The sequence below is a fragment of the Gopherus evgoodei genome, chromosome 2 (genome assembly GCF_007399415.2).
Source record: "Gopherus evgoodei ecotype Sinaloan lineage chromosome 2, rGopEvg1_v1.p, whole genome shotgun sequence".
Taxonomy (NCBI): Eukaryota; Metazoa; Chordata; order Testudines; family Testudinidae; genus Gopherus; species Gopherus evgoodei.
In genome coordinates, this window is record NC_044323.1 from 222065229 (window position 1) to 222089874 (window position 24646).

The following is a 24646-nucleotide window of genomic DNA, read 5'->3' on the forward strand; positions in this document are numbered from 1 at the left end:
GTGGATAAGAGAGAAGCGGTGGATGTGATATACCTAGACTTTAGTAAGGCATTTGATATGGTCTTGCATGATATTCTTATCAATCAACTAGGCAAATACAATTTAGATGGGGCTACAATAAGGTAAGTGCGTAACTGGCTGGATAACTGTACTCAGAGAGTACTTATAAATGGTTCCCCATCCTGCTGGAAAGATATAACAAGTGGGGTTCCGCACGGGTCTGTTTTGGGACCAGTTCTGTTCAATATCCTCATCGACGACTTAGATATTGACATAGAGAGTACACTTATTAAGTCTGCAGATGATACTAACCTGGGAGGGATTGCAACTGCTTTGGAGGATAGGGTCATAATTCAAAATGATCTGGACAAATTGGAGAAATGGTCTGAGGTAAACAGGATGAAGTTTAATAAATGCAAATTGCAACAATTAGGAAGGAACAATCAATATTGCAAAGCCCACAGGTAAGTGGGGAACAAGACCTGGGAGATGGGTTGGAAACAGGAGGGAGCACGGGCTATAATAGCAGAGAGGAAGGAGGGTCAGGGCAAAGCTGGGAGGCGAGATCAAACCAGTATCTTAGATGCCTTTATACAAATGCAAGAAGTATGGGTAATAAGCAGGAAGAACTGGAAGTGCTAATAAATAAATACAACTATGACATTATTGGCATTACTGAAACTTGGTGGGATAATACATACGACTGGAATGTTGGTGTGGATGGGTATAGTTTGCTCAGGAAGGATAGACAGGGGAAAAAGGGAGGAGGTGTTGCCTTATATATTAAAAATGTACACACTTGGACTGAGGTGGAGATGGACATAGGAGACGGAAGGGTGGAGAGTCTCTGGGTTAGGCTAAAAGGGGTAAAAAACACAGGTGATGTCGTGCTGGGAGTCTACTACAGGCCACCTAATCAGGCGGAAGAGGTGGATGAGGCTTTTTTCAAACAACTAACAAAATCATCCAAAGCCCAAGATTTGGTGGTGATGGGGGACTTCAACTATCCAGATATATGTTGGGAAAATAACACCGCGGGGCACAGACTATCCAATAAGTTCCTGGACTGCATTGCAGACAACTTTTTATTTCAGAAAGTTGAAAAAGCTACTAGGGGGGAAGCTGTTCTAGACTTGATTTTAACCAATAGGGAGGAACTTGTTGAGAATTTAAAAGTAGAAGGAAGCTTGGGTGAAAGTGATCATGAAATCATAGAATTTGCAATTCTAAGGAAGGGTAGAAAGGAGTACAGCAGAATAGAGACAATGGATTTCAGGAAGGCGGATTTTGGTAAGCTCAGAGAGCTGATAGGCAAGGTCCCATGGGAATTAAGACTGAGGGGAAAAACAACTGAGGAAAGTTGGCAGTTTTTCAAAGGGACGCTATTAAGGGCCCAAAAGCAAGTTATTCCGATGGTTAGGAAAGATAGAAAATGTGGCAAAAGACCACCTTGGCTTACCCTTGAGATCTTGCGTGACCTACAAAATAAAAAGGCGTCATATAAAAAATGGAAACTAGGTCAGATCACGAAGGATGAATATAGGCAAATAACACAGGAATGCAGAGGCAAGATTAGAAAAGCAAAGGCACAAAATGAACTCAAACTAGCTATGGGAATAAAGGGAAACAAGAAGACTTTTTATCAATACATTAGAAGCAAGAGGAAGACTAAGGACAGGGTAGGCCCACTGCTCAATGAGGAGGGGGTAACAGTAACGGGAGACTTGGAAATGGCAGAGATGCTTAATGACTTCTTTGTTTCGGTCTTCACTGAGAAGTCTGAAGGAATGTCTAGTATAGTGAATGCTTATGGGAAGAGGGTAGGTTTAGAAGAGAAAATAAGGAAAGAGCAAGTAAAAAATCACTTAGAAAAGTTAGATGCCTGCAAGTCACCAGGGCCTGATGAAATGCATCCTAGAATACTCAAGGAGTTAATAGAGGAGGTATCTGAGCCTCTAGCTATTATCTTTGGGAAATCATGGGAGACGGGGGAGATTCCAGAAGACTGGAAGGGGGCAAATATAGTGCCCATCTATAAAAAGGGAAATAAAAACAACCCAGGAAACTACAGACCAGTTAGTTTAACTTCTGTGCCAGGGAAGATATTGGAGCAGGTAATCAAAGAAATCATCTGCAAACACTTGGAAGGTGGTAAGGTGATAGGGAATAGCCAGCATGGATTTGTAAAGAACAAATCGTGTCAAACTAATCTGATAGCGTTCTTTGATAGGATAACGAGCCTTGTGGATAAGGGAGAAGCGGTGGATGTGATATACCTAGACTTTAGTAAGGCATTTGATACAGTTTCGTATGATATTCTTATAGATAAGCTAGGAAAGTACAATTTAGATGGGGCTACTATAAGGTGGGTGCATAACTGGCTGGATAACCGTACTCAGAGAGTAGTTGTTAATGGCTCCCAATCCTGCTGGAAAGGTATAACAAGTGGGGTTCCGCAGGGGTCTGTTTTGGGACCGGTTCTGTTCAATATCTTCATCAACGATTTAGATGTTGGCATAGAAAGTACACTTATTAAGTTTGCGGACGATACCAAACTGGGAGGGATTGCAACTGCTCTGGAGGACAGGGTCAAAATTCAAAATGATCTGGACAAATTGGAGAAATGGTCTGAGGTAAACAGGATGAAGTTCAATAAAGATAAATGCAAAGTGCTCCACTTAGGAAGGAACAATCAGTTTCACACATACAGAATGGGAAGAGACTGTCTAGGAAGGAGTATGGCAGAAAGAGATCTAGGGGTCATAGTGGACCACAAGCTTAATATGAGTGAACAGTGTGATACTGTTGCAAAAAAAGCAAACATGATTCTGGGATGCATTAACAGGTGTGTTGTAAACAAGACACGAGAAGTCATTCTTCCGCTTTACTCTGCGCTGGTTAGGCCTCAACTGGAGTATTGTGTCCAGTTCTGGGCACCGCATTTCAAGAAAGATGTGGAGAAATTGGAGAGGGTCCAGAGAAGAGCAACAAGAATGATTAAAGGTCTTGAGAACATGATCTATGAAGGAAGGCTGAAGGAATTGGGTTTGTTTAGTTTGGAAAAGAGAAGACTGAGAGGGGACATGATAGCAGTTTTCAGGTATCTAAAAGGGTGTCATCAGGAGGAGGGAGAAAACTTGTTCACCTTGGCCTCCAATGGTAGAACAAGAAGCAATGGGCTTAAACTGCAGCAAGGGAGATTTAGGTTGGACATTAGGAAAAAGTTCCTAACTGTCAGGGTAGTTAAACACTGGAATAGATTGCCTAGGGAAGTTGTGGAATCTCCATCTCTGGAGATATTTAAAGAGTAGGTTAGATAAATGTCTATCAGGGATGGTCTAGACAGTATTTGGTCCTGCCATGAGGGCAGGGGACTGGACTCGATGACCTCTCGAGGTCCCTTCCAGTCCTAGAGTCTATGAGTCTATAATATCACACATAAAGAATGGGAAAAGACTGTCTAGGAAGGAGTACAGCAGAAAGGGATCTAGGGGTTATAGTGGACCACAAGCTAAATATGAGTGGACAGTGTGATGCTGTTGCAAAAAAAGCAAACATGATTCTGGGTTGCATTAACAGGCGTGTTGTGAGCAAGACACGAGAAGTCATTCTTCCACTCTACTCTACGCTGGTTAGGCCTCAATGGGAGTATTGTGTCCAGTTCTGGGCACTGCATTTCAAGAAAAATGTGGAGAAATTGGAGAGAGTACAGAAGAGCAACAAGAATGATTAAAGGTCTTGAGAACATGACCTATGAAGGAAGGCTGAAGGAATTGGGTTTGTTTAGTTTGGAAAAGAGAAGACTGAGAGGGGACATGATAGCAGTTTTCAGGTATCTAGAAGGGTGTCATAAGGAGGAGGGAGAAAACTTGTTCATCTTAGCCTCTAAGGATAGAACAAGAAGCAATGGGCTTAAACTGTAGCAAGAGAGGATTAGATTGGACATTAGGAAAAAGTTCCTAACTGTCAGGGTGGTTAAACACTGGAATAAATTAACTAGGAAGGTTGTGGAATCTCCATATCTGGAGATATTTAGGAGTAGGTTAGATAAATGTCTATCCAGGATGGTCTAGACAGTATTTGGTCCCACCATGAGGGCAGGGGACTGGACTTGACCTCTCGAGGTCCCTTCCAGCCCTACAATCTATGACAAAGGGCTACCGGAAAAAAGGCAAGTAAATCTAATAATATAGGTTATTATTTAAAATTGGGGAAGAGGTCATGAACTAGTCACACAATTTCCATTTCCAGAACCAAATGGGGGCTTGTTGTTGCTAAGTAGGTGAAGCCCTCGCCATCAATGAAGAAAAATGTGGTTTTTGAGCTCCATATTTGTTACAAAATAGCCTTTAAACTCTAAAAACCACTGGGCTCCATTTTCACTTTGTGTAACTGTGAGACTAGGAGATATAGGTCAGAAGAATCCCTCAGCTTTTTGAAGTTTTGCTGTAAAACATCTGTAAAACTCAGATTTATTTTAAATACAGATATAAAAATCCCACACATTTAAGAAATTTGCACAGAAATGTCAGTAAATCAGAAACCAAATTTAATGAGGAGCACTGCGAATGGAAAGTAACTTATCCTCTGGTAAGAAGGGAACTGCACTGTAGTTTACCTACAACTTCAATATCATGGTTTGGCTTACTGAAGATTGTTTCATTAGCTATCTAAAAGGATGAGAGACAGGATGGGTTATTCGTTTCATTTCATTTCACAATAAATCAGTTTCAACTCACCTAGTGACTTCTCATCTGTATGGGCCAAAGCCAGACTTTCCAAATATACAACCAATACTTCAAACACAAATTGTTCTACAAGAGAATTTTCTTCCCTAAAAAATGAGGAACAGAGCAAATATGCTAAGAAGCATGAATAGGAGTAGCAATAGACAAGTGAATATGAAACTCAAATATGAAATTTAGAAATAAGTTAAACAAAATAGTGCCACATTTCAAATTAACAAAGAAACTTCTTAACAGACTGCAAAAATATTTTAGACCATTAGCAGCAAAAGAGAAAAATTACTTAGCCATCATTAGAAGTGGTACTTTAAAAACAAAAAAAACTATTAGTAACTTATCATTCTTATCTGGCTTTGGGAAGGAAAGTGGGAGCCTCACTGCTCTCCACCCCACATAGAACCCAAATATTTAGGCTCTCTGAGAGTCAAGTGAATTTCATTCACAGTATGTAGTCTTAAGAGGTCCATTGATACAGCTTCTTTACATATTAATGGTCAGCATCAAGCAACATCAGTGTAAGTGGATAAAAACCTGGGTTCTCTTCTCAAAATGTCTCTTTCCCCTAGTATATTAACATTGCTTATTTTACTCTAGCTTAGCCACAGTTCATGTTTTCAGCTCACCTAAATTCTCTATAGATGTTGTTAAAAGCAAGCGCTGCTCCCAGCCTCTTCAAAGCATTAGGGTGAAGAGCAAGGCTGTACAGTCGCTTGAAGAGTGACTTGGTGTTCACTGGACTTTTCTCCTGCTGTTGCGGCGTTGTCTGCTTAATGGACCATTTCATAAATTCTCTAACACATTGACCACAGAAGTCTCTCAAAGAGCTGTCAACAGGATCCACTATCCCATCCTGAAATTAAGGGCAGACTTTTTCATTACAAGAAGTATAAGCTGTATTGCTGTGGTTTTCTACTTCATACAAAAGTAGGTTTCTCCCTGTCCGTTACAGGCCTACTTTCACTCTAGTGCCCAGATGAAAGGATATGTGAGAGATAGAATAATGTAATGTATAAAGCGAAGAACTGGACAGAATAAATGTCTGGAAAAAAACCTCCAACAATCTTCCAGGATAGAGGGAAAAATCTATGCCACTTGTTAGACTCTGTCTTATATTACAGTTTATTTATTTACTAATAAGTGCTCAGATACTATGGTAACAGGCATCTGATAAGAACCTAGAAAAATTAAATTAGACAATCAGAACAAGGTTCTAAACCTGGTGCTGTTAGAGGCTTGCTGTATGACTGTGGGCAAGTTAACTTCCAAGCCTGTCTTCCTATCTTTAAGAAGGGGACAATATTTATCAGAGTCATCTCGTAGAGGAGATGAGATCTCTTCAATTAATGTTTGTGAAGGGCTTTGAGAACCTCAGATATAAGTGCTAAATATCATGTATTATTCCAATGGACATAAATATAAGAATAACCATAAAGAAAAAATAATTCACAGTATAAATGGCTCAAATAAATAAATAAATAAATAAATAAATAAAAGGTTTGCGCATGGGGAGGGCAGGGAGGAGAACATTGGTGCATGTGAGTAAGCTTTTAGATTTCAGTAAGGAATTTTACTTTTAGTCATCCAGACACAATACCCTTTGCCCGTCTAAACTGACTTCCTGCATTAACACAGTACTTCACAGATCATCTACAAAGGGAAGGGAGGTTGGTCCCCTTTATCTTTACAACATATAAAGGCATCTGGAATTTTGTTTGTTTGGGGCAAAAATAATTAAGATTTTTTTTCTGCTTGTAGTTTCTATTTTAAATTCAGAGTCTTGTCATTGTACTAGTTCTCCAGTTTTTCATAAACTTCCAGGGGCAAAATGGGTAGACATCACAGTATTAATGAAGTATATACTAAAAGCCAAATGGAAAAAGGATATTTAACCAGACAATTTCTGGGTGGTCTTTTTGTTTAATATCTATTTCAGCTGAATACCCAACAAATGGGAGAAAAAGTTCTTTTGGTTAACAATTCCATTCACCTGACCACTGTGATAACTTTTAATTAAATCAGTATGGTGCAAAAAGTAGTTAAACTTTTGCCTGAATAACAGCTGTAGAAAACTTTCAAACAGTCTATACAAAACAGTATTTTAGTACTTTCTTGTACACACTGATCATGAAAAGGATAGCTAGGATCTTTCCAAGATTAACAATATGCTTGCTAATTTTCAAGATACTTGACTTATTTAGAGATTGTCAAGTGAAAAAAAAAAAGGATAAAGGATTCACAGGAGTATAAAGCCCAACATAAAAGTAAGTACACCTCTACCCGGTATAACGCTGTCCTCAGGAGCCAAAAAATCTTACTGTGTTATAGGTGAAACCGCATTATATCGAACTTGCTTTGATCTGCCAGAGCGCGCAGCTCCGCTCCCCAGGAGCGCTGCTTTACCATGTTATATCCAAATTCTTGTTAAAACAGATCACATTATATCGGGGTAGAGGTGTAATAATGAATAAAGATGGCTTACGGAAGAAAGTAATAAATTGGATTTCTTCTTTACATGAGAGGAAGGTCTGTAAAATGTGTATATTTGTTGTTAGAGTTCCTTTAGCAGATCATACTTTACTTTTTAAAAAGACATCACACAAGAACAACAAAACAATAACAATAATAATAAAAAGAGAAACCAACTTCCTACCAGAATAGCTTCCAGCAATGCTACTGTGTCCTGACTTTCAAATTTTTTGTTGTTGGTGAACCAGTGAATCAATTCCATGACTAGAAGCTCATACAACTGCCTTGTTACCTGAAGAGATGAAAACCACCACCCACTAGGTTAAAATATATATTTATATTCTAGTTTGTCTTCATTTGACAAAGAAAAAAAAACATTTAAAAAAAAAGTCTGTAAAGCAAATGAGTGAAAAGCCAATAACTTCATAATTATAGGTTCATCTATCCAACAGCAAGGATAAAAGCAGCATTTGAATGGGAATCATCAAGACTCTGTTTTCCCTTTTCAGGTCCTCAAAGCCAAAAGCTCACCAAGCTCATTCTCACTCACACAGTGACCTCACACACCACAACCTTCTGGTTGACACTGGTGCATACAACCAGCCTTTGAAAGGAAGGCAGGTAGGTAATTTATCTAGTTTTTAAACCATACTTAGTTGGGGGGGAGGGGTAGCATCTTTTTACCCTTACTATTTAACATGTTGTTGGATTTTAACACTTACTTGAATCTCAAATATTAACATCTTGACAGAAAAGAGCATTTAAAGAACCTAAATGTGCCAAGTTCAACCTTGATGTAATTAATGTAGATCAATGTCTGCAAAGAGGGGTTTACTTCAATTGGTATAGTCATTTTCTACATATTTCTCAAAATGCAAAGTCTATTTGATCTCAAAATAGAGAAAACATCACACAGACTGAGGACGCCATATTGGCCCCATGCACACTAACTTCAGACTTGCATAGCTGTAATTGGGCACATCACCACTCACTTCAGTGGAGCTGTACCCACATTTACACCAGCAATTAGTTAGATTTGATGTCTAATCTTTTTATTTTGGTGCACTGGAAGAGAAACTCAGCTGGTGGATATGAAAACATAATTCCTTTATAGGATGAAACATTTCAGAAACTGAAAAACCTTATATGTTCAGTTATTTTAATCTGTGTGAATTAGCTTCCCCATCTGTAAGAGGAGGATGATAATACCTTCCTACAAGAGATGTGAAGGTTAATATGCTTCAAGATCTTTGGCTGGAAGGTGTTATAATTCTGTGTGCTTCTATGTATATCACCACCACCAGATACCAAATATCACAAATTGTGCCTCGTGTATTTTTTCTCTGGAGCATGGCAGCTGTACATTAACTCCATTTGGAATTATTAATTCCCCCCTCCCAAAATTAACTTATTTTGCTATAGAAATCAAGAACTCCTACTTTAGAACACTCTTGGAATGAATCAGAGAAGACTGTTCCTTTAATGATACTCCTGTGAATTAATCTGTATTGCAGTCCATCACTGGACTTTTCCAGGAAGCTTCTGTCTTCCACTTTGGAAGCTTGGGGAATAAGGATCTCGGTAAAGTAAAGAGAGAAAGAAAGAAAGCAAGCAAGCAAGCAGCAGCTTGTGCCATAATGTTTTACATCATGTAATAAATGTATTCCAAAGTTTAGATGCTTTTAACCAAGCTAAAAAGGAATTTTCTAAGATATAACAGTACAAAGGGTGAGCTTCAGTAGGAGGCACTAACAAATAAATGTATTTACCTGGTCTACATCGCAGGCAAGCCGAAGCAGTACAGGAAACATTCGTTTATACAGCTGATACATGGCTGGGGAATCCGGAGGTCCATCTGGCATTTGAGATGCTTTCCCCAACATGTACATAACTATGCTATGCAAGAGCTCACATGCTGCAACCTGCAATAAAGGTTTGATCAGCCTTTTTTGTTATGTACCAGTTACTTACACAAGCAAGGAACAGGGGCAGGGGAAATTATTGTCACTAATAAATGCTAATGAACTGGTTTTGATCCATACTGCATCCTCATACTAGCTACAAGTATTGCACTAAGAAGTACTTCAATGCTGTGCTCACGATGTAATTCAGATACTATCCCAGTTTTTCATAGCAAGTTATTGCTTCCCATTTCATTGTGCACAACTGGGGGTTTTTGGCTGTTTTTGTAAAAGATACATTCTAAGAATTATTTTGGGGAAGTTCTATGGCCTGCGTGTTATACAGGCTAAATCATCACAATGGTCCCTTCTGGCCTTGGAATTTATGACCAGGAGAAATCACATTACTGAAAACCATTCATAGCCATGGATTCCTACTGGCCTCATCTTTCTTTGAAAACCATGATCCCAAGCCAGCAAAGAACTTAAGCATGTCCTTAATTATTTTCCTGCACTGGGGCCAATAAAGAGGGAAAATACAAGCTTGCATACTATGCCAGGGAAGGAGGCCAGATAGAAAAAGAAAGCCACCTTAATCCCTCGTTTTCACTATAAGTTTAACCATGGGAGCACATGGCTGTACAGTACAGTTCAAAGGATCTATGTTCTATAACTTCTTAGTTTGTAGCGTGGAGAGCAACATGATTATAGAGCAGCATCAAGGATCCATATTACAGTCTAGGATTTAGTCAAAAACCGAAGTGCCTTCACAAAGGAAGTAGATCTTTTACAAGCATTAGCTGACAATTATTTAATAATGAAAACAAACACAAAAATGGCAATACTTTAGTCTGCCTGTCGCTAGCAGATAGAGCTAATTCAGTCACACGAGGCAAGAACAAATCCAAATAGATGACTGGCTTCATGTCTGCAAAGGGTACAGCAAAGCTCAGGTGCTTCTCAGTGTCCCAGGACACAAATTTCTTCATCATCTCTTCTGCAGAAGCAGCTAGTATATTAGGAAGAGAACAAAACAAAAATAAGCTTTATGCTATGCATCTAACCAGACAAAATCAAACATAAGTCATAAAGAACTGAGATTTTTAGGCACTTTGATAGAGTTGTTTAACTAATCCCTCCAGCTTCAAACAAAGGGTGCATCACAATACCTAGCTAATCAAGGAACTTGTCAGAATAATAGTGGTCTCACTTTCACAGTGAAACAGCTCCACTGTCACTTGGAGAAAGAGTAATTGCTGTCAACTTTTCACAAGACAGCATTACTATCCAACTCCAACAGAGGTAATTTCAGAGTAGTTTATAAATTTGGAACATATTGGAGCATGCTTGTTTCAGAATCTCTCTCAAAAGTCCAATATGGATTTTTTTGGTCTGCTACTGTTAGAAGCAACGCTTAGAGGTGGGATTCTACAAATGGATCCAGGCAGCAGACCCTCGGAAATGCACAGAAACTCACTAATTTCAAACAGGATTCAGTGTGAGTATCGGGTCTAAACATGTGGATCCAATTACAAGATATGACCCTAAAATGTCTACAACTAAAAGAGAAAATGATAGTTAACCCGGGGAATGGAAGGGGTAAATGGGAGGCAGCAAAAACTGAGTCCGACATCACTTTCTACAGTCAGTTTCACATTTTTCCATTAATAGTCATCAAAAGGACCAATCCCATGTATAAAGTGAATTATATGTATAAGGCTTTGCATGACTGGGGGCTAAGTGACTTTTTGGGTACGTCTCTAGGTTTTAGTTAGGAGGAAGGGATGGAAGAGGATAATGCAAGGGTCAGATCAGACAAGAAACATTCACATAAAAAGAATCAGATGCATCAGAAAAGGGCAGACAAACAGTGACAAGTTTTTAAAGTGCTTGTACACAAATGCTAGAAGTCTAAATAATATGATGGGTGAACTAGAGTGCCTCGTGATAAAGGCGGATATTGATATAATAGGCATCACAGAAACCTGGTGGACTGAGGACAATCAATGGGACACAATCATTCCGGGGTAAAAATATATCTGAAGGACAGAACAGGTCGTGGGGGGGAGGGGAGGAAGGGGGGAGTGGCACTATATGTGAAAGAAAAAAGATTTTTACTTCATTTGATTCTACATTAAGTGAATCCACATGTTTCATAGAATATCTATGGATAGAAATTTCATGCTCTAATAAGAATAGAACATTAGGGATCTATTACTGACCACCTGACCAGGACAGTGATAGTGATGATGAAATGCTAATGGATATGAGAGAGGATATTAAAATTAAGAACTCAATAACAGTGGGGGATTTCTATTATCCCCATATTGACTGGGAACATGTCACCTCAGGACAAAATGCTGAGACAAAATTTCTCGATACTTCAGATGACTGCTTTACATTACATTTATCCACATTAAATTTCATTTGCCATTTTGTTGCCCAATCACTTAGTTTTGTGAGATCTTTTTGAAGTTAAGACCAAAGCAGATTGTGATGAACTATCTTGAGCAGTTTAGTATCGCCTGCAAACTTTGCCACCTCACTGTTTACCCCTTTCTCCAGATCATTTATGAATAAGTTGAATAGAATTGGTCCGAGGACTGACCATTGGGGAACACCATTAGTTACCTCTCTCCATTCTCAGAATTTACCAATAATTCCTACCCTGCGTTCCCTGTCTTTTAACCAGCTCTCAATCCATGAAAAGACCTTCCCTTTTATCCCATGACAGCTTAATTTATGTAGGCGCCATTGGTGAGGGACCTTCTCAAAGGCTTTCTGGAAATCTAAGTACACTATGTCCACTGGATCCCCCTTGTCCACGTTTGTTGACCCCTTCAAAGAACTCTAATAGATTAGTAAGACACGATTGTCCTTTACAGAAACCACGTTGACTATTGCTTAACAGTTTATGTTTTTCTATGTGTCTGACAATTTTATTCTTAACTATTGTTTCGACTAATTTGCCCAGTACCGACGTTAGACTTACCGGTCTGTAATTACCAGGATCACCTCTAGAGCCCTTTTAAAATATTGGTGTTACATTAGCTAACTTCCAGTCACTGGGTACCGACGCCAATTTAAAGGACAGGTTATAAACCTTAGTTAATAGTTCCGCAACGACTCATTTTGAGTTCTTTCAGAACTCTTGGGTGAATGCCATCTGGTCCCGGTGACTTGTTATATTACGTTTATCAAATTAATTCCAAAACCTTCTCTAGTGACACTTCAATCTGTGACAGTTCCTCAGATTTGTCACCAACAAAAGCCGGCTCAGGTTTTAGCAGGCTTCCTGCTTCTGATGTACTTAAAAACATTTTATCATCATCTTTGGAGTTTTTGACTAGCCGTTTTTCAAACTCTTCTTTGGCTTTTCTTATTACATTCTTGCACTTAATTTAGCAGCGTTTACGCTCCTTTCTATTTGCCTCACTAGGATTTGACTTCCATTTTTTAAAGCAAGTCTTTTTATCTCTCACTGCTTCTTTTACATGGTTGTTAAAAAATTGCCACCATGGCTTAAATTCTTTTACTGTGTTTCTTAATTTGGGGTATACATTGAAGTTGGGCCTCTATTATGGTGTCTTTAAAAAGCACCCATGCAGTTTGCAGGGATTTCACTTTAGTCACTGTACCTTTTAATTTCTGTTTAATTAACCCCTCATTTTTGCATAGTTCCCCCTTTTGAAATTAAATGCCACAGTGTTAGGCTGTTGAGATGTTCTTCCCACCACAGGGATGTTGAAAGTTATTATATTATGGTCACTATTTCCAAGTGGTCCTGTTATAGTTACCTCTTGGACCAGCTCCTGCACTCCACTCATGATTAAATCTAGAGTTGCCTCTCCCCTTGTGGGTTCCCGTACCAGCTGCTCCATGAAGCAGTCATTTAAAGTATTGGTAAATTTTATCTCTGCATTTCGTCCTGAAGTGAAATGTTCCCAGTCAATATGGAGATAATTGAAATCCCCCACTGTTATTGAGTTCTTAATTTTGACAGCATTTCATCATCACTATCACTGTCCTGGTCAGGTGGTCGATAATAGATCCCTAATGTTCTATTCTTATTAGAGCATGAAATTTCTATCCATAGAGATTCTATGGAACATGTGAATTCACTTAAGATTTTTACTAAATTTGAATCTACATTTTCTTTCGCATATAGTGCCACTCTCCTCCCCTACACCCCCCCCCCCCCCCCGCACAACCTGTTCTGTCCTTCCGATATATTTTTTACCCCGGAACAATTGTCCCCCATTGATTGCTCTCAGTCCACCAGGTTTCTGTGATGCCTATTATATCAATATCCACCTTTACTACGAGGCACTCTAGTTCACCCATCGTATTATTTAGACTTCTAGCATTTGTGTACAAGCACTTTAAAAACTTGTCCCTATTTATTTGTCTGCCCTTTTTTTATGAGTCAGAATCTTTTTTATATGAATGTTTATCATCTGATCTGGCCCTTACATTATCCTCTTCCATCCTCTACTCCTGACTATAACCTGGAGATTCTCTATCATTAGACTCTCCCCTAAGAGAAGTCTCTGTCCGATCCACATGCTCCTCTGCAGCAGTCGGCTTTCCCCCATCTTCTAGTTTAAATACTGCTCTACAACCTCTTTAATGTTTAGTGCCAGCAGTCTGGTTCAACTTTGGTTTAGGTGGAGCCTCTCTCTCCTGTTTAAGCTCCCCTATCCCAAAAGTTTCCCCAGTTCCTAATGAACGTAAACCCCTCCTCTCTACACCATCGTCTCATCCATGCATTGAGATGCTGAAGCTCTGCCTGCCTACCTGGCCCTGCGCATGGAACTGGAAGCATTTCTGAGAATGCCACCATAGAGGTCCTGGATTTCAGTCTCTTCCCTAGAAACCTAAATTTGGCCTCCAGGACCTCTTTCCTACCCTTCCCTATATCATTGGTACCTACATGTACCACGATCACAGGCTCCTCCCCAGCACTACACATAAGTCTGTCTAGATGCCTTGAGAGATCCGCAACCTTCGCCCCAGGCAGGCAAGTCACCATACGGTTCTCCCGGTTATCACAAACCTAGCTATCTACGTTTCTAATGATCAAATCTTCCATTATTAACACCTGCCTTTTCCTAGCAACTGGAGTTCCCTCCCCCAGAGAGGTAGCCTCAATGCGAGAGGCAACCCCAGCACCATCTGGGAGGGCCCCAACTATGGGAAGGTTTCCCTCTGCTCCCCTTGACTGCTCTATTTCCCTGGGCCTTTCTTCCTCCTCAACAGTGCAGCGGCTGTCTGTCCCGCGGTGGGACAATTCTACAGTGTCCCGGAAAGCCTCAACATACCTCTCTGCCTCTCTTAGCTCCTCCAGTTCCACCACCCTGGCTTCCAAAGTCCGTAATGTGGTCTCTGAGGGCCAGGAGCTCCTTGCACCAAATGCACACATATACCACCCACCGACAGGGCAGGTGATCATACATGCTGCACTCAGTGCAATAAACTGAATAGCCCCCACTCTGCAGCTGGGCTTCAGCCAGCATTGTCTCCTAGTTAATAAGGGTTGTTTAAAGCAAGAAGTTTTGAAATGTAGTTTGGCTTATAGGTTTTAAGGGGAATAAAGGGAAACAGATAGAACCAGCAAAGGACCCCCGCTCCCTTCCCAATCCCCTTCTGAACTCCCTTGCGAAACTCCCTGTTAGTAGCCTCTGTCTACACTGCAAGCTGAGGTATAATTTCCAGCTCAGATAGACATAAATGCACTAGCTCTGGTCAAGCTAATGTATTAAAAATACCAACATGGCCATGGTGGCTCAAGCTAGCCAGAAGTACAACCCTGACTGAGGCCCTAGATACATACTCGGGTGGCTAGCCCAAGCCACCACCTGTACTGCCGCAATCACACTTCTATTTTTAGCATGCTAGTTTGAGCAGAGATCATGCATGTATGTCTACTCAAGCTGGGAACTGCACCTCACTTATTGTTCCACAGTAGGTTTTGCTTTGTTCTTGTGAACTGAAAAGCTTAACAAAATGGAACCAGCCTACTAAAAGAGTTGTTATTTGGTAAGGTCACCTTATTTCATAAAAGGATAACATTTATGAATCTCCACTTAAAGTCAGTTGTAAATGAGAGAAAGCATAAAAGTGTTTAATATTTTTGGACACTCACCTGTAAGTAAATTTCGATTGATCTGCCCTCCCAAATTTCCAAGAAGTCGTACCACTCTAGTTCTTACAGCTTCCAAGGATAGATGATCTTCCTGGATAATTCAGGATATCATTAGAAAAGTGAAGACAGTGGGGCAACTCACGCATGTGTATAACTTTACAAATATAAGTGGATACAGGATTAGAATCTTAAAGTTAAAACAGTTGAGCGGGGAAGGGGAATTCTTGACTCAGTAAGACACAGAGATGCACTGCAAAACATTTTATTTTATTTTTTTTTGGCTCTATATGCAGTTCCTCTCCCTGTTAGATTTATTCTGAAAGCATCAAAACAGTCACTGTATTTTGTGACACTTTAGTGGCAATTTCTGCAGAAAGGGTAAAATAATTTTGTGACACATACCTCCATTCTGCACAGGAATATCACATGCCTACAGAATACATTGTTGGGTGCAGAAATTTCACAAAAAAAAGTTGTTGTTTTTTCAAATAGGGGCTTAAAGTTAGGCTCCTAAATCCATATTTAGGCATATGCTTGATTTTCAGAAGTGCTGAGTACCCACCCAACAGCCAACAATGACGTAAATTCATTTAATGTATAAACTAACTGGCTTTGTTCATAAACTGCTGGATTTCACACGATCTGCACAAATAGAAAGACAACGCGGATGAGGGAATATCTTTTATTGGACCAACTTCTGTTGGTGAGTGACCAGCTTTCGAGCAACACAGAGAATAATAAAACATATTACCTCACACACCTTGTCTCTCTAATACCCTGGGACTGACACGGTTACAACACTGCATACAGAACTAGGATTAGCTATTGTTCACATGCTTAAAACCATCTCCTTCCAGGTAGTTTATACATTAAGTTGCACTAATTAAGTTATACATAAATTAAATTATGCCAGTGTTTTCTAAAGTGAGAGAGAAGCCCCTGGGTTGGATGAGTGATATGCCTGACTTTCATGAGTTTCAATTAAGCTTTGGATAGGATACAAAATAAATATCCACAAAGTACCATTCAGAACCACTGTAAAGCCAGATTCTGATTTTAGTGTGGCTTGAGTACCAGTCAGGAAAATATCAGATACTTCTTATGAGCAAGGCCTCTGGTACTCTGCAGCAAACTGGATGTAAATCATCAGTAGTCTGGTGGATGTTCTGGAAATTCTGAAGTAGTTATAGATACATTGTTATTCTGTAGGCCTTTTTTTATTATTTTACTGAAATACATAAAGTTAAGCACCACAATCAATTAACTAACCCCTGCATTACTCATGTCACATTCAACTCCAATTATTTCATATTGCTGCACGTTTTCAATATGTCACAGTTTATCAAGTTTATGTTTCAGAGTTAATATCTCATTGAGATGAGTGGGACAGTTCATCTCTCAGTGCCACTGTTTCTGGTTGTCCACAGATTCATGAAGACATCTCTGCATCAATTTGTACCCAAGATTTACTCTGCAATCATGTGGGCCAGAAACATATTTTAAAAAATAAATGCTTAAATTCTTGAGCCCAATTCTGTGGTAAGAAATGATTTCCACAATTAAGGGCCCTATTCACAAGCCTATATGTGCAGCATCTGATTTTGGAAGGCATCTCAAAAACATCAGTTTATTCAATATTTCAGTCAGGCCTCATATTATACACAAGAAAAAAAGTGCATGAAATGTCGCTAAGAAAAATGAGAGAATTCATGGTTATATGCACTAACTGCAAGTAAATAATAATGCATTCTGATTAAGATATATACAGTGTATTTTCACATCTACTTCTGAAAAGGTATAATATAATACTCTTTGGTTTTGAAAGCTGAGCAGAACAGAAATTTTAATGTCAGTTTCAACAGAGAAAGGGAAGGATTTATTTACCAATGAAAGGGTCTTTGCTTTTTTCAGACGCTGTATCACAACTTTGTTAAACCCTTTCTGGGCTGCACGAGAAAGCTTCCTCACTTCCCAATTATTCTGGGATTCATCTGATCAACAAAAAGCAGCTTATTAATGCCCACATACTATACTCACCCACCCTCAAATTCTACTGAATTTATTCTCTTAAAAGTGATTTTGCAAAAATTAAGTTTCCTTTTCAGATCTCAGACATGGAAAAACTCTTCATGTTACAGAAACAACTTTAAGCTGACTCAAAGGAAACTTAACACCAGAAAGGACACAGTGGGACTATTGTCATCAAGAATTGGGAGCGTGGGTGAGCTGAAAACAGAATTTGTGAGGTGCAGAGAGAAGGGCAATAGCCATTCTCTGCAACAGAAATCCCCCCCTTCTCCCCACCAAGCAATTTACAGGGTGGCACAAGACTGGCCATGAAGAGGTTCTGCTAATTTTTCAGAAATTATTATTTACACAACGGCTAATTGGGGTGTCGGTACAGGTAAAATATCACCATCCGATATGGGCCTTTTACTTGGGCTATGAGCACTGAAAAAGCCAGTTATTATAGCTGGAACTGAAGACCAGACAACTGGGGTTACGAACCACTCACGGGTGCATAGAACTCCCACTAACATCACAAAACTTACCACAATATACTAGGGGTAATACAGTAGTTATTGTCCTGTTAGCAACTGCTGAAAACAATCTGAAGGATGGCACATATAAATTGATACCATTTGCTATTGTTGGGATTCTACTTGCAGCAGTCACTAATATCTCTCAGATAAAAAAAAAAGCATAATTCTTGGTTGTAGATGAATCTCTTAATATTCCACATGCAAGAGTTTCTACAATAAGCTGCAAGTATCCTACATCTGCATCCTCAGGCTCTATTGAATTTTTTATTATTAGTTATACTTGAATATATTAAAGCTTGCAAATGTCCCCAACTCTGTATTTCTACACTATTAATGTTTTCTACTACATACCTGCCAATCCAGTGGTTTTCAAATAGCCATCAAAGAGAGGCAGGACATCCTTGTAGTAAGGCTGCATTATATGTTTGGGAATGCGAGCTGACCAGTCTTCCAGGGCATCCAGCCCCGCATCAGCCATTGGGGTATAGCTGAGGCCCAGCTTAAAAGCATTCTACATATTAAGCCAACAAAGCTATTAAATATTTTGGGAATCAATACTAAGATTTAAAGAAAAAATAGCTTTATGAGTAAATTATAACACAATAAATTATAATTTCCTTTTATATCTTTAGCTCCCTACAAGCTGACATGCTAATATACCAAACATTTATTTTACTACATTACAACATTAGAATGCCTTTGCATGATTAGGATCTTCAGATGGAGCTGCAAACATCACGTAGTAGCCATACAAATTTACCAGCCCTCAAAAAAAGTTGGCTCATTGACCCTTTTATCAATGGTGATGCTAGTGCAAAAGTGAAAGATTTCTTACCTATTTGTACAAAAAAAAACAACAAAAAAACATATACAATTAAAAAATTTTGCAAGACCGATTTTAAAAACAAAAGCCAACAAAGAATGTTAACCGTACATCACACTGACCCACCTGCAATGCAGGAATGTATGCTTTGATATCAAGCATGATGATGTCATGTGGTAAGGAGAGTACAAAGGTCAGACATGATGCTAACAACTCATCTTTGTACTGTTTCATTTTTGCTGTTACCTAAAATTCAGAAATGTAACAAACAATAATTGAGCAGATCATTTGTTTAGTTGGTAAATAAAACTTTAAAGGATCTTGAAAATGTTGGCTGAATCACTATATGTTGCTATATAATTCACAGGACACAGAAATCTTGTTTACTGATTAGAACATAAAGGGTAGGATAACAGAAATTAACAGCAGCTTAGAAAATATTTTGAGAGTAAAAGTTGTACTTAAGAGTTGGTATTTTAGGTACTGTAGAAGCAACCAAAACCTTTAAACCCCACTGGAACAGAGGGTTTTGTGAGGTTTCATGGTTTTCGTATGATTTCAATTCAAAGAGTAAATTGAGAATCTAGTTCTAATGAGGGGCTGTACTGACATCACATGTTTAAGTGTTTTTCTTTTTAAATATTTCACTCTTATCCCATATTACAAAAAGTCATAATCATGATGTCATATCAATACTATGACTGCATGTCATTCTCTGTATGTATAAATATCTTCTTACTGTATGTTCCATTCTATGCATCCGATGAAGTGGGCTGTAGTCCACGAAAGCTTATACTCAAATTTGTTAGTCTCTAAGGTGTCACAAGTACTCCTGTTCTTTTTGCTGGTACAGACTAACACGGCTGCTACTCTGAAAACTGTAATTGGATGATTTGTCTGCTGCTTAACTTAAACTGACTGTAGTCAGGAGATGAGTTCAAGGACAGTGCTTACTCTTAATATTGTTAAACTTGTTTTCTGAACAAAAAACTCTAGGACCAAAGATTACATTTTAATTATGGAATCTGCTTTCTCCATTGGTCCAACAAAGCCTAACTTGCTGTATACGTAAGCATACTACAAAGCCTACACATTCACATAGTTTTCTCTCAGCTGGTGGACTGAGTCAATTTTTGAACACCAGAGTATGTTTTAACTGACATTATGTCAACTTACATTTGTTTTGTAATAAGCATTTTTAAATAGCGTTTGTGACCGGTCCATTCTATAAACTCAAACAATAAATCCAGGTATAGGATCTGAATGCCACATAGAGAATAACTCATTATCATGGAATATATATAATGCACAACTTAAGTAACTGTGCAGTTGTAGCTCAGGAACTGCAAAACATCCTTGTACTTTGATTTGTCGAGATGATTCCACTGCAGTATGGTAGAATTTGCCATTCATGTTTAAAAAGAGAAATGACAATTGTTCCCCTTGAATTAATTATTTTCATTAACAATGGAAGATGTGCATTGATATTTATTTTATACTACGCAGCATTTCCTTCCCTGAAGTTCATTCTTGGCACTAGTAATTTACTATGGGAGATGGACTAAAAGGCATGATAATAGTTATATTTGTTTAATAAAACAACTTTACATTTTTTAAGTTGAGTAAGGGATGTAAATATCTTTCTCCCAAGTCAGAATCACTTCCAGTCATTTTGGAACTTTAAAGAAAGAAATCATATTGTACTGCACTATTGGGTTATCTGACACAATTACTTCAACTTACTGGAATGACCTTGTTCGGTCGGAAACATACCAGTCTGGAGGCAGGTGCTGATCCTACTTGAGACTTTTAAGGTGTTTTTGGTGACTTACTCAGGCAGGTGGTTTATTTCTCCACTCATATATAAGAGATTTAGGGTGTTGGCTGAGCAGCCAAGTCAAGAGAAGGTTTGAGCTGAATTTGATCTTATTGTTTGTTTCTACGTGAATGAAACCAAACCTCAGAAAAGCAGCAAAGCAAACAGGCAAGGAAAGACACTGCTCATGGTTGTATTTATTTAAAGTAACTATCTCTTACAACCCAAAATGCTTGGATAATGCTGTGTTATGATGGAGACAAAAATAAAAAAGATACTACCATTAAAAATTCTGTACTGGAAATAACACAGTTTATAGTGATACAGTAATAGAAGCCTAACAAGGAAAATGGTTTACCTCTTTTCCAAATTTTGCATATAGTGCAAAGCAAGAGCTCTTCTCAGGGTCATCAGGGCATTTTTGGTAACTCTTTGGACTTACACCCTGACAAATAGAAACTATCATCAGTGCTATGAATAATAATAAAAAAAAAAAATACACAAAAGGTACTGACAGACATCAAGACTTGTTCCACAAGTCAGGCTCAAAACAAAAAGCTGCAGGATAAGAATATGTTACTGCCTGAATACTAACAGATCTGCTAAAGTGAAAGCTTAAAATATATGTTCACTCTCTTTTCTCAGTAAAAGTCACAATTACATACTACCAAAAAGGACTGAAGGCTAAGTAATCCTCTCTGCTTTGAGGTACAGAAGCACTTACTAGCCAAAGTGATCAATATGCATGTGGATGGAGGAGTTTAAGCAGCAGCATCACTTCCTCTCCCCGCCCATCACTCCTGACCAAAGAAAACAGAAGCAAGATTCTCTCCATGACTGGCGTACACATATGGCTTTGCAGGTTTATAAAGATGTGGCTAGAAAGGGAGTAGGGTAGGAAAAGAAGGCAGCTCACTATAGCATAATCCCCTCACGCTAACCTGCATAAATGTCTACACAATTTCTGTGGAAATCAGTGGCAACCTTCTTAGTTTGAACTTTTGTGAAAAACTGGTTCTTTCCTTCTACAGCTTTTGGAGAGGCAGGCACAGCCAGGCTCTTTGTATGAACTATGTTCCCATTTTTGGTGGGAGAAGGCATGCAGTGCAGAAGGACAGCTTCTCTATGAAGGTGGTTCAAGATCTGTGATTTTCCCTCTCTCACAGCTCTAAGGATATACATTGAATTGAAGGACCTCCTTCACCCACAAGCTTCCTTACACATGAATCCTCCTCCCACAACAGCATACAAACTCAGAGAATGAAAGAGTAACTTATTTACTTGGTAATTCTACTTCTCTGAATTTATTGGATCATCTTCCTAGTTTGTATAAATCAGCCTCCTTCCCTTGAAGCCAATGGATCTATGTCAATTTACATCAGTTGAGAATCTGGCCAGTCACCTTAAACATCAAATACCCTTAAGTGCTAGGTGAGTTCTATTAATCTCACACTAAGAAGCGAAGATCCAGCAGAAAGGAATCCTGTATGGATGATATATTTTAAAAAGCTGAGTTTTCAGCCTAATTTCAGCTTTCCAATAGGTTTTGGGTTTTTTGGTTTTTTTTTTGGCAAAAAGGCATAATTTGCACTGAAAATTTGTTAAGTAAAATAAGGAACAATAACTACTAAATATTTTCAGTTGTGTACAAGTACATCTTAACTTACATAGTCATTAAAAGACAACATTAAATGCCGCAAGTGAGAATGCTCACCTCAAAATACTTTATTTTCTTGGCAATTTTCATCGCAACAGAGAGCATTTTGTAGAATCCACTAATAAGAGGTAACCGTGTTGACTGTATAATAAGCTCATAACCAAAGGAATACATCCATGGTTCAAAAAATTCAACATGCTTCTCTAGCAGAATTTCTCTGTAAAATAAATGCATAGGGAACATTCAAACAAATAAACTGAAATGAGTTTTTCTTACACCCGCTTGAAAGTGAAAAACATGAGAACTGCTATAATGTAACAGACCAACTATCCGTCTTGAAAATAAATCAGTTACAGGATACTAAAGAGGAAGGAGTAAAATTCCCAGACTGCCCCTAATTATACAACATTAAACAGGGCACAAAGAATTTCTTCCTGACTCCATCCAGTGATCACCCTTATAAAGAATATACTACAATATTTCCACAATAATGATCCTAAACTCTTACAGGTTACAATATTGTAGAGTTTGGGGCCTTCATAGTAAAAATAGTGTAGTATATTTTAAAGGAGGAGATCTTATGACTTTAAGCATGAGAGCTGAAAGTCCTCAATTATTATATCCTACAATAACTAGCGTAATTATAGATGTTATTTTTAACACACGCTGCAGGTATTATAGGCAAGCATGTCTGAATAAAATGAAGGTGAATGACTAACTTATCAAGCATCTTATAAGAGTACTAGAATGGTGACACAAACCTCTAATATTGAACTATAAATTTCTGAAATTTAAGAATTGGAAGCTAAGCACTTAGAATATATGGATGACAAAGCACTAAAGTGCAGCAGTCATACAGTTAATTCCTCACCTCAATTTTAAGGGCATCGTGTATCCTGGAATTTGCTGCAAATCTTCTATACATTTTCAGTGTACTGATATTTTCACCCACTACCTAAAAGTTCAAAATGTGCTTACTGGCTTCCAACTTGTGTTCTGGACATTGTGCACTTTAAACAGACTTCAAATATGGCTAGAAACCAGTAAATAATCACACTTATTACTAATGGTTAACATTTCTATAGCATCTTACTATCTCAGCACCTACTCTGTAATTCTCAAATGATAGAACATGCAGTACCTGCAGAATTCTACTAGGTTAACGAATGCTACAAAATCTTTAGGCTTAGTTGGCCGAAGGTTTGAAGCTGGATCAGAAGTAGGAACAACCAAAGCACTGTCAGCTTCATTTTCATCCTGGGAGGGAGGGGGAAGGGAAGAGAGAAAAAAAAAAGGGTAATATGTGCTTCAATAGAGAGGGCATTACAGATTGGGACAACACTTACCCACTGTTATCAGTCAGCCACAGGGCATGAAAAAGAATATGCCCACTAGTTTGCTACATGTTAATCTGTCTTTTTAAAAACAGACACACGTAATTCATTGGATTTGTAATAACTGAAAATACTCACTCTAAGAAAAACAAAAATAATGAGATCTCAAGATGCTAAAGAGGGAATTTTGTCTGTCTTGAAGACAACCATCATGGCAGTTTGGAAATAGCTTCCAGAAATAAAATGTAATACATTTTGACTATTATGAATTTTAACTCAAGGAGACCTCATGGGCTACATTGTATGGAAAGAAAAGCAAAAAAGACTGGGATTTGGGGTTTTCATCACGATAGTTATTGCAAAATATCAGGCCTCACCTGTTCGCTAACATTCAGTTTCTGAACTGTCAAGTCCAACTTCTCAATAATCTTCAATATCGATTTTATAAGTTCATCATACAACAAACGGTTCAGAGAAAGCAGCGGTGAATTTGCAATCAGAAAGGTTTCATCTGCCAAAACGGACTCCTTTGTGGGGAAAAAAAAGAGAGTAACTTCAAAACAATGGTAAGAGCTCTTCTGAAATTTATATTCTCCTTTATTTTTAAACTTGTAAAATTTGGGGGGATTGTGGTGCAGTGGGATAGTATAGAAGCCTTTCACCCCAGGAAGCCAAATTCATATTTGTTAAATTAATGTAACCATCGCACTCTCAGCCCACATACAGAGTCCATATAAATTAAACCACTATACTGCAGCATGATTGGCTGCCTGCCTGGAAGAAATCTAGGGTTGGCATAGCTGGGATAAGAACAAGATAGGATGAGGATTCTTTAGCAGAACCAAGCAAGGCAGTCTACACAATATATGGCTGTACGAGGCCAGGTGTTAGCCAGCGATGTTAGTTACTTGCTTTCAAGAGCAATAAACTTTACTCAAACAATAATCTTGGATTAATTGAATAAATGTAACAAAAAAATCAAGGAGTTCAACTTTTTCCTTGTTGGGTCTCGGCATTAAGTTTTTACCTTCATTGTGTCACAGTTCAATAGGCTTCTAAAAAGATCCAGATAGTCCTTATATGTAGGTACTTTCCATTTCCCAGTTCTGACCTCTCCAGCTGCTGTGGGCTCTTCCGATTTAGAAACGTCTTTCCCAAAAATCTCCTACAGGGCAGTGCAATAAATCAATACGTTATTATTTTTAAATAACTGTAC

General features: G+C 38.5%; 1 protein-coding gene across 3 annotated transcripts in view; it reads right to left on the bottom strand.

The window, feature by feature from the left end:
• Positions 1 to 24646, bottom strand: part of PRKDC (protein kinase, DNA-activated, catalytic subunit) — a 189722-nt gene that overhangs the window by 137800 nt on the left and 27276 nt on the right. For all 3 annotated transcript variants that reach the window (XR_003999119.1, XM_030553055.1, XM_030553054.1), the window contains exons 15-28: positions 24458 to 24595; positions 23808 to 23957; positions 23238 to 23353; positions 22154 to 22313; positions 20798 to 20884; positions 18750 to 18869; positions 18152 to 18311; positions 17142 to 17248; positions 15258 to 15348; positions 9958 to 10121; positions 8981 to 9133; positions 7396 to 7503; positions 5369 to 5595; positions 4740 to 4834 (exon numbers count right to left, since the gene is read on the bottom strand). Coding sequence is in view for 2 of the 3 variants with exons in the window: in XM_030553055.1 (XP_030408915.1) it covers positions 4740 to 4834; positions 5369 to 5595; positions 7396 to 7503; positions 8981 to 9133; positions 9958 to 10121; positions 15258 to 15348; positions 17142 to 17248; positions 18152 to 18311; positions 18750 to 18869; positions 20798 to 20884; positions 22154 to 22313; positions 23238 to 23353; positions 23808 to 23957; positions 24458 to 24595 (1876 nt within the window). In the remaining variant the exon portion in view is untranslated. The remainder of the gene's footprint in view (positions 1 to 4739; positions 4835 to 5368; positions 5596 to 7395; positions 7504 to 8980; positions 9134 to 9957; positions 10122 to 15257; positions 15349 to 17141; positions 17249 to 18151; positions 18312 to 18749; positions 18870 to 20797; positions 20885 to 22153; positions 22314 to 23237; positions 23354 to 23807; positions 23958 to 24457; positions 24596 to 24646) is intronic.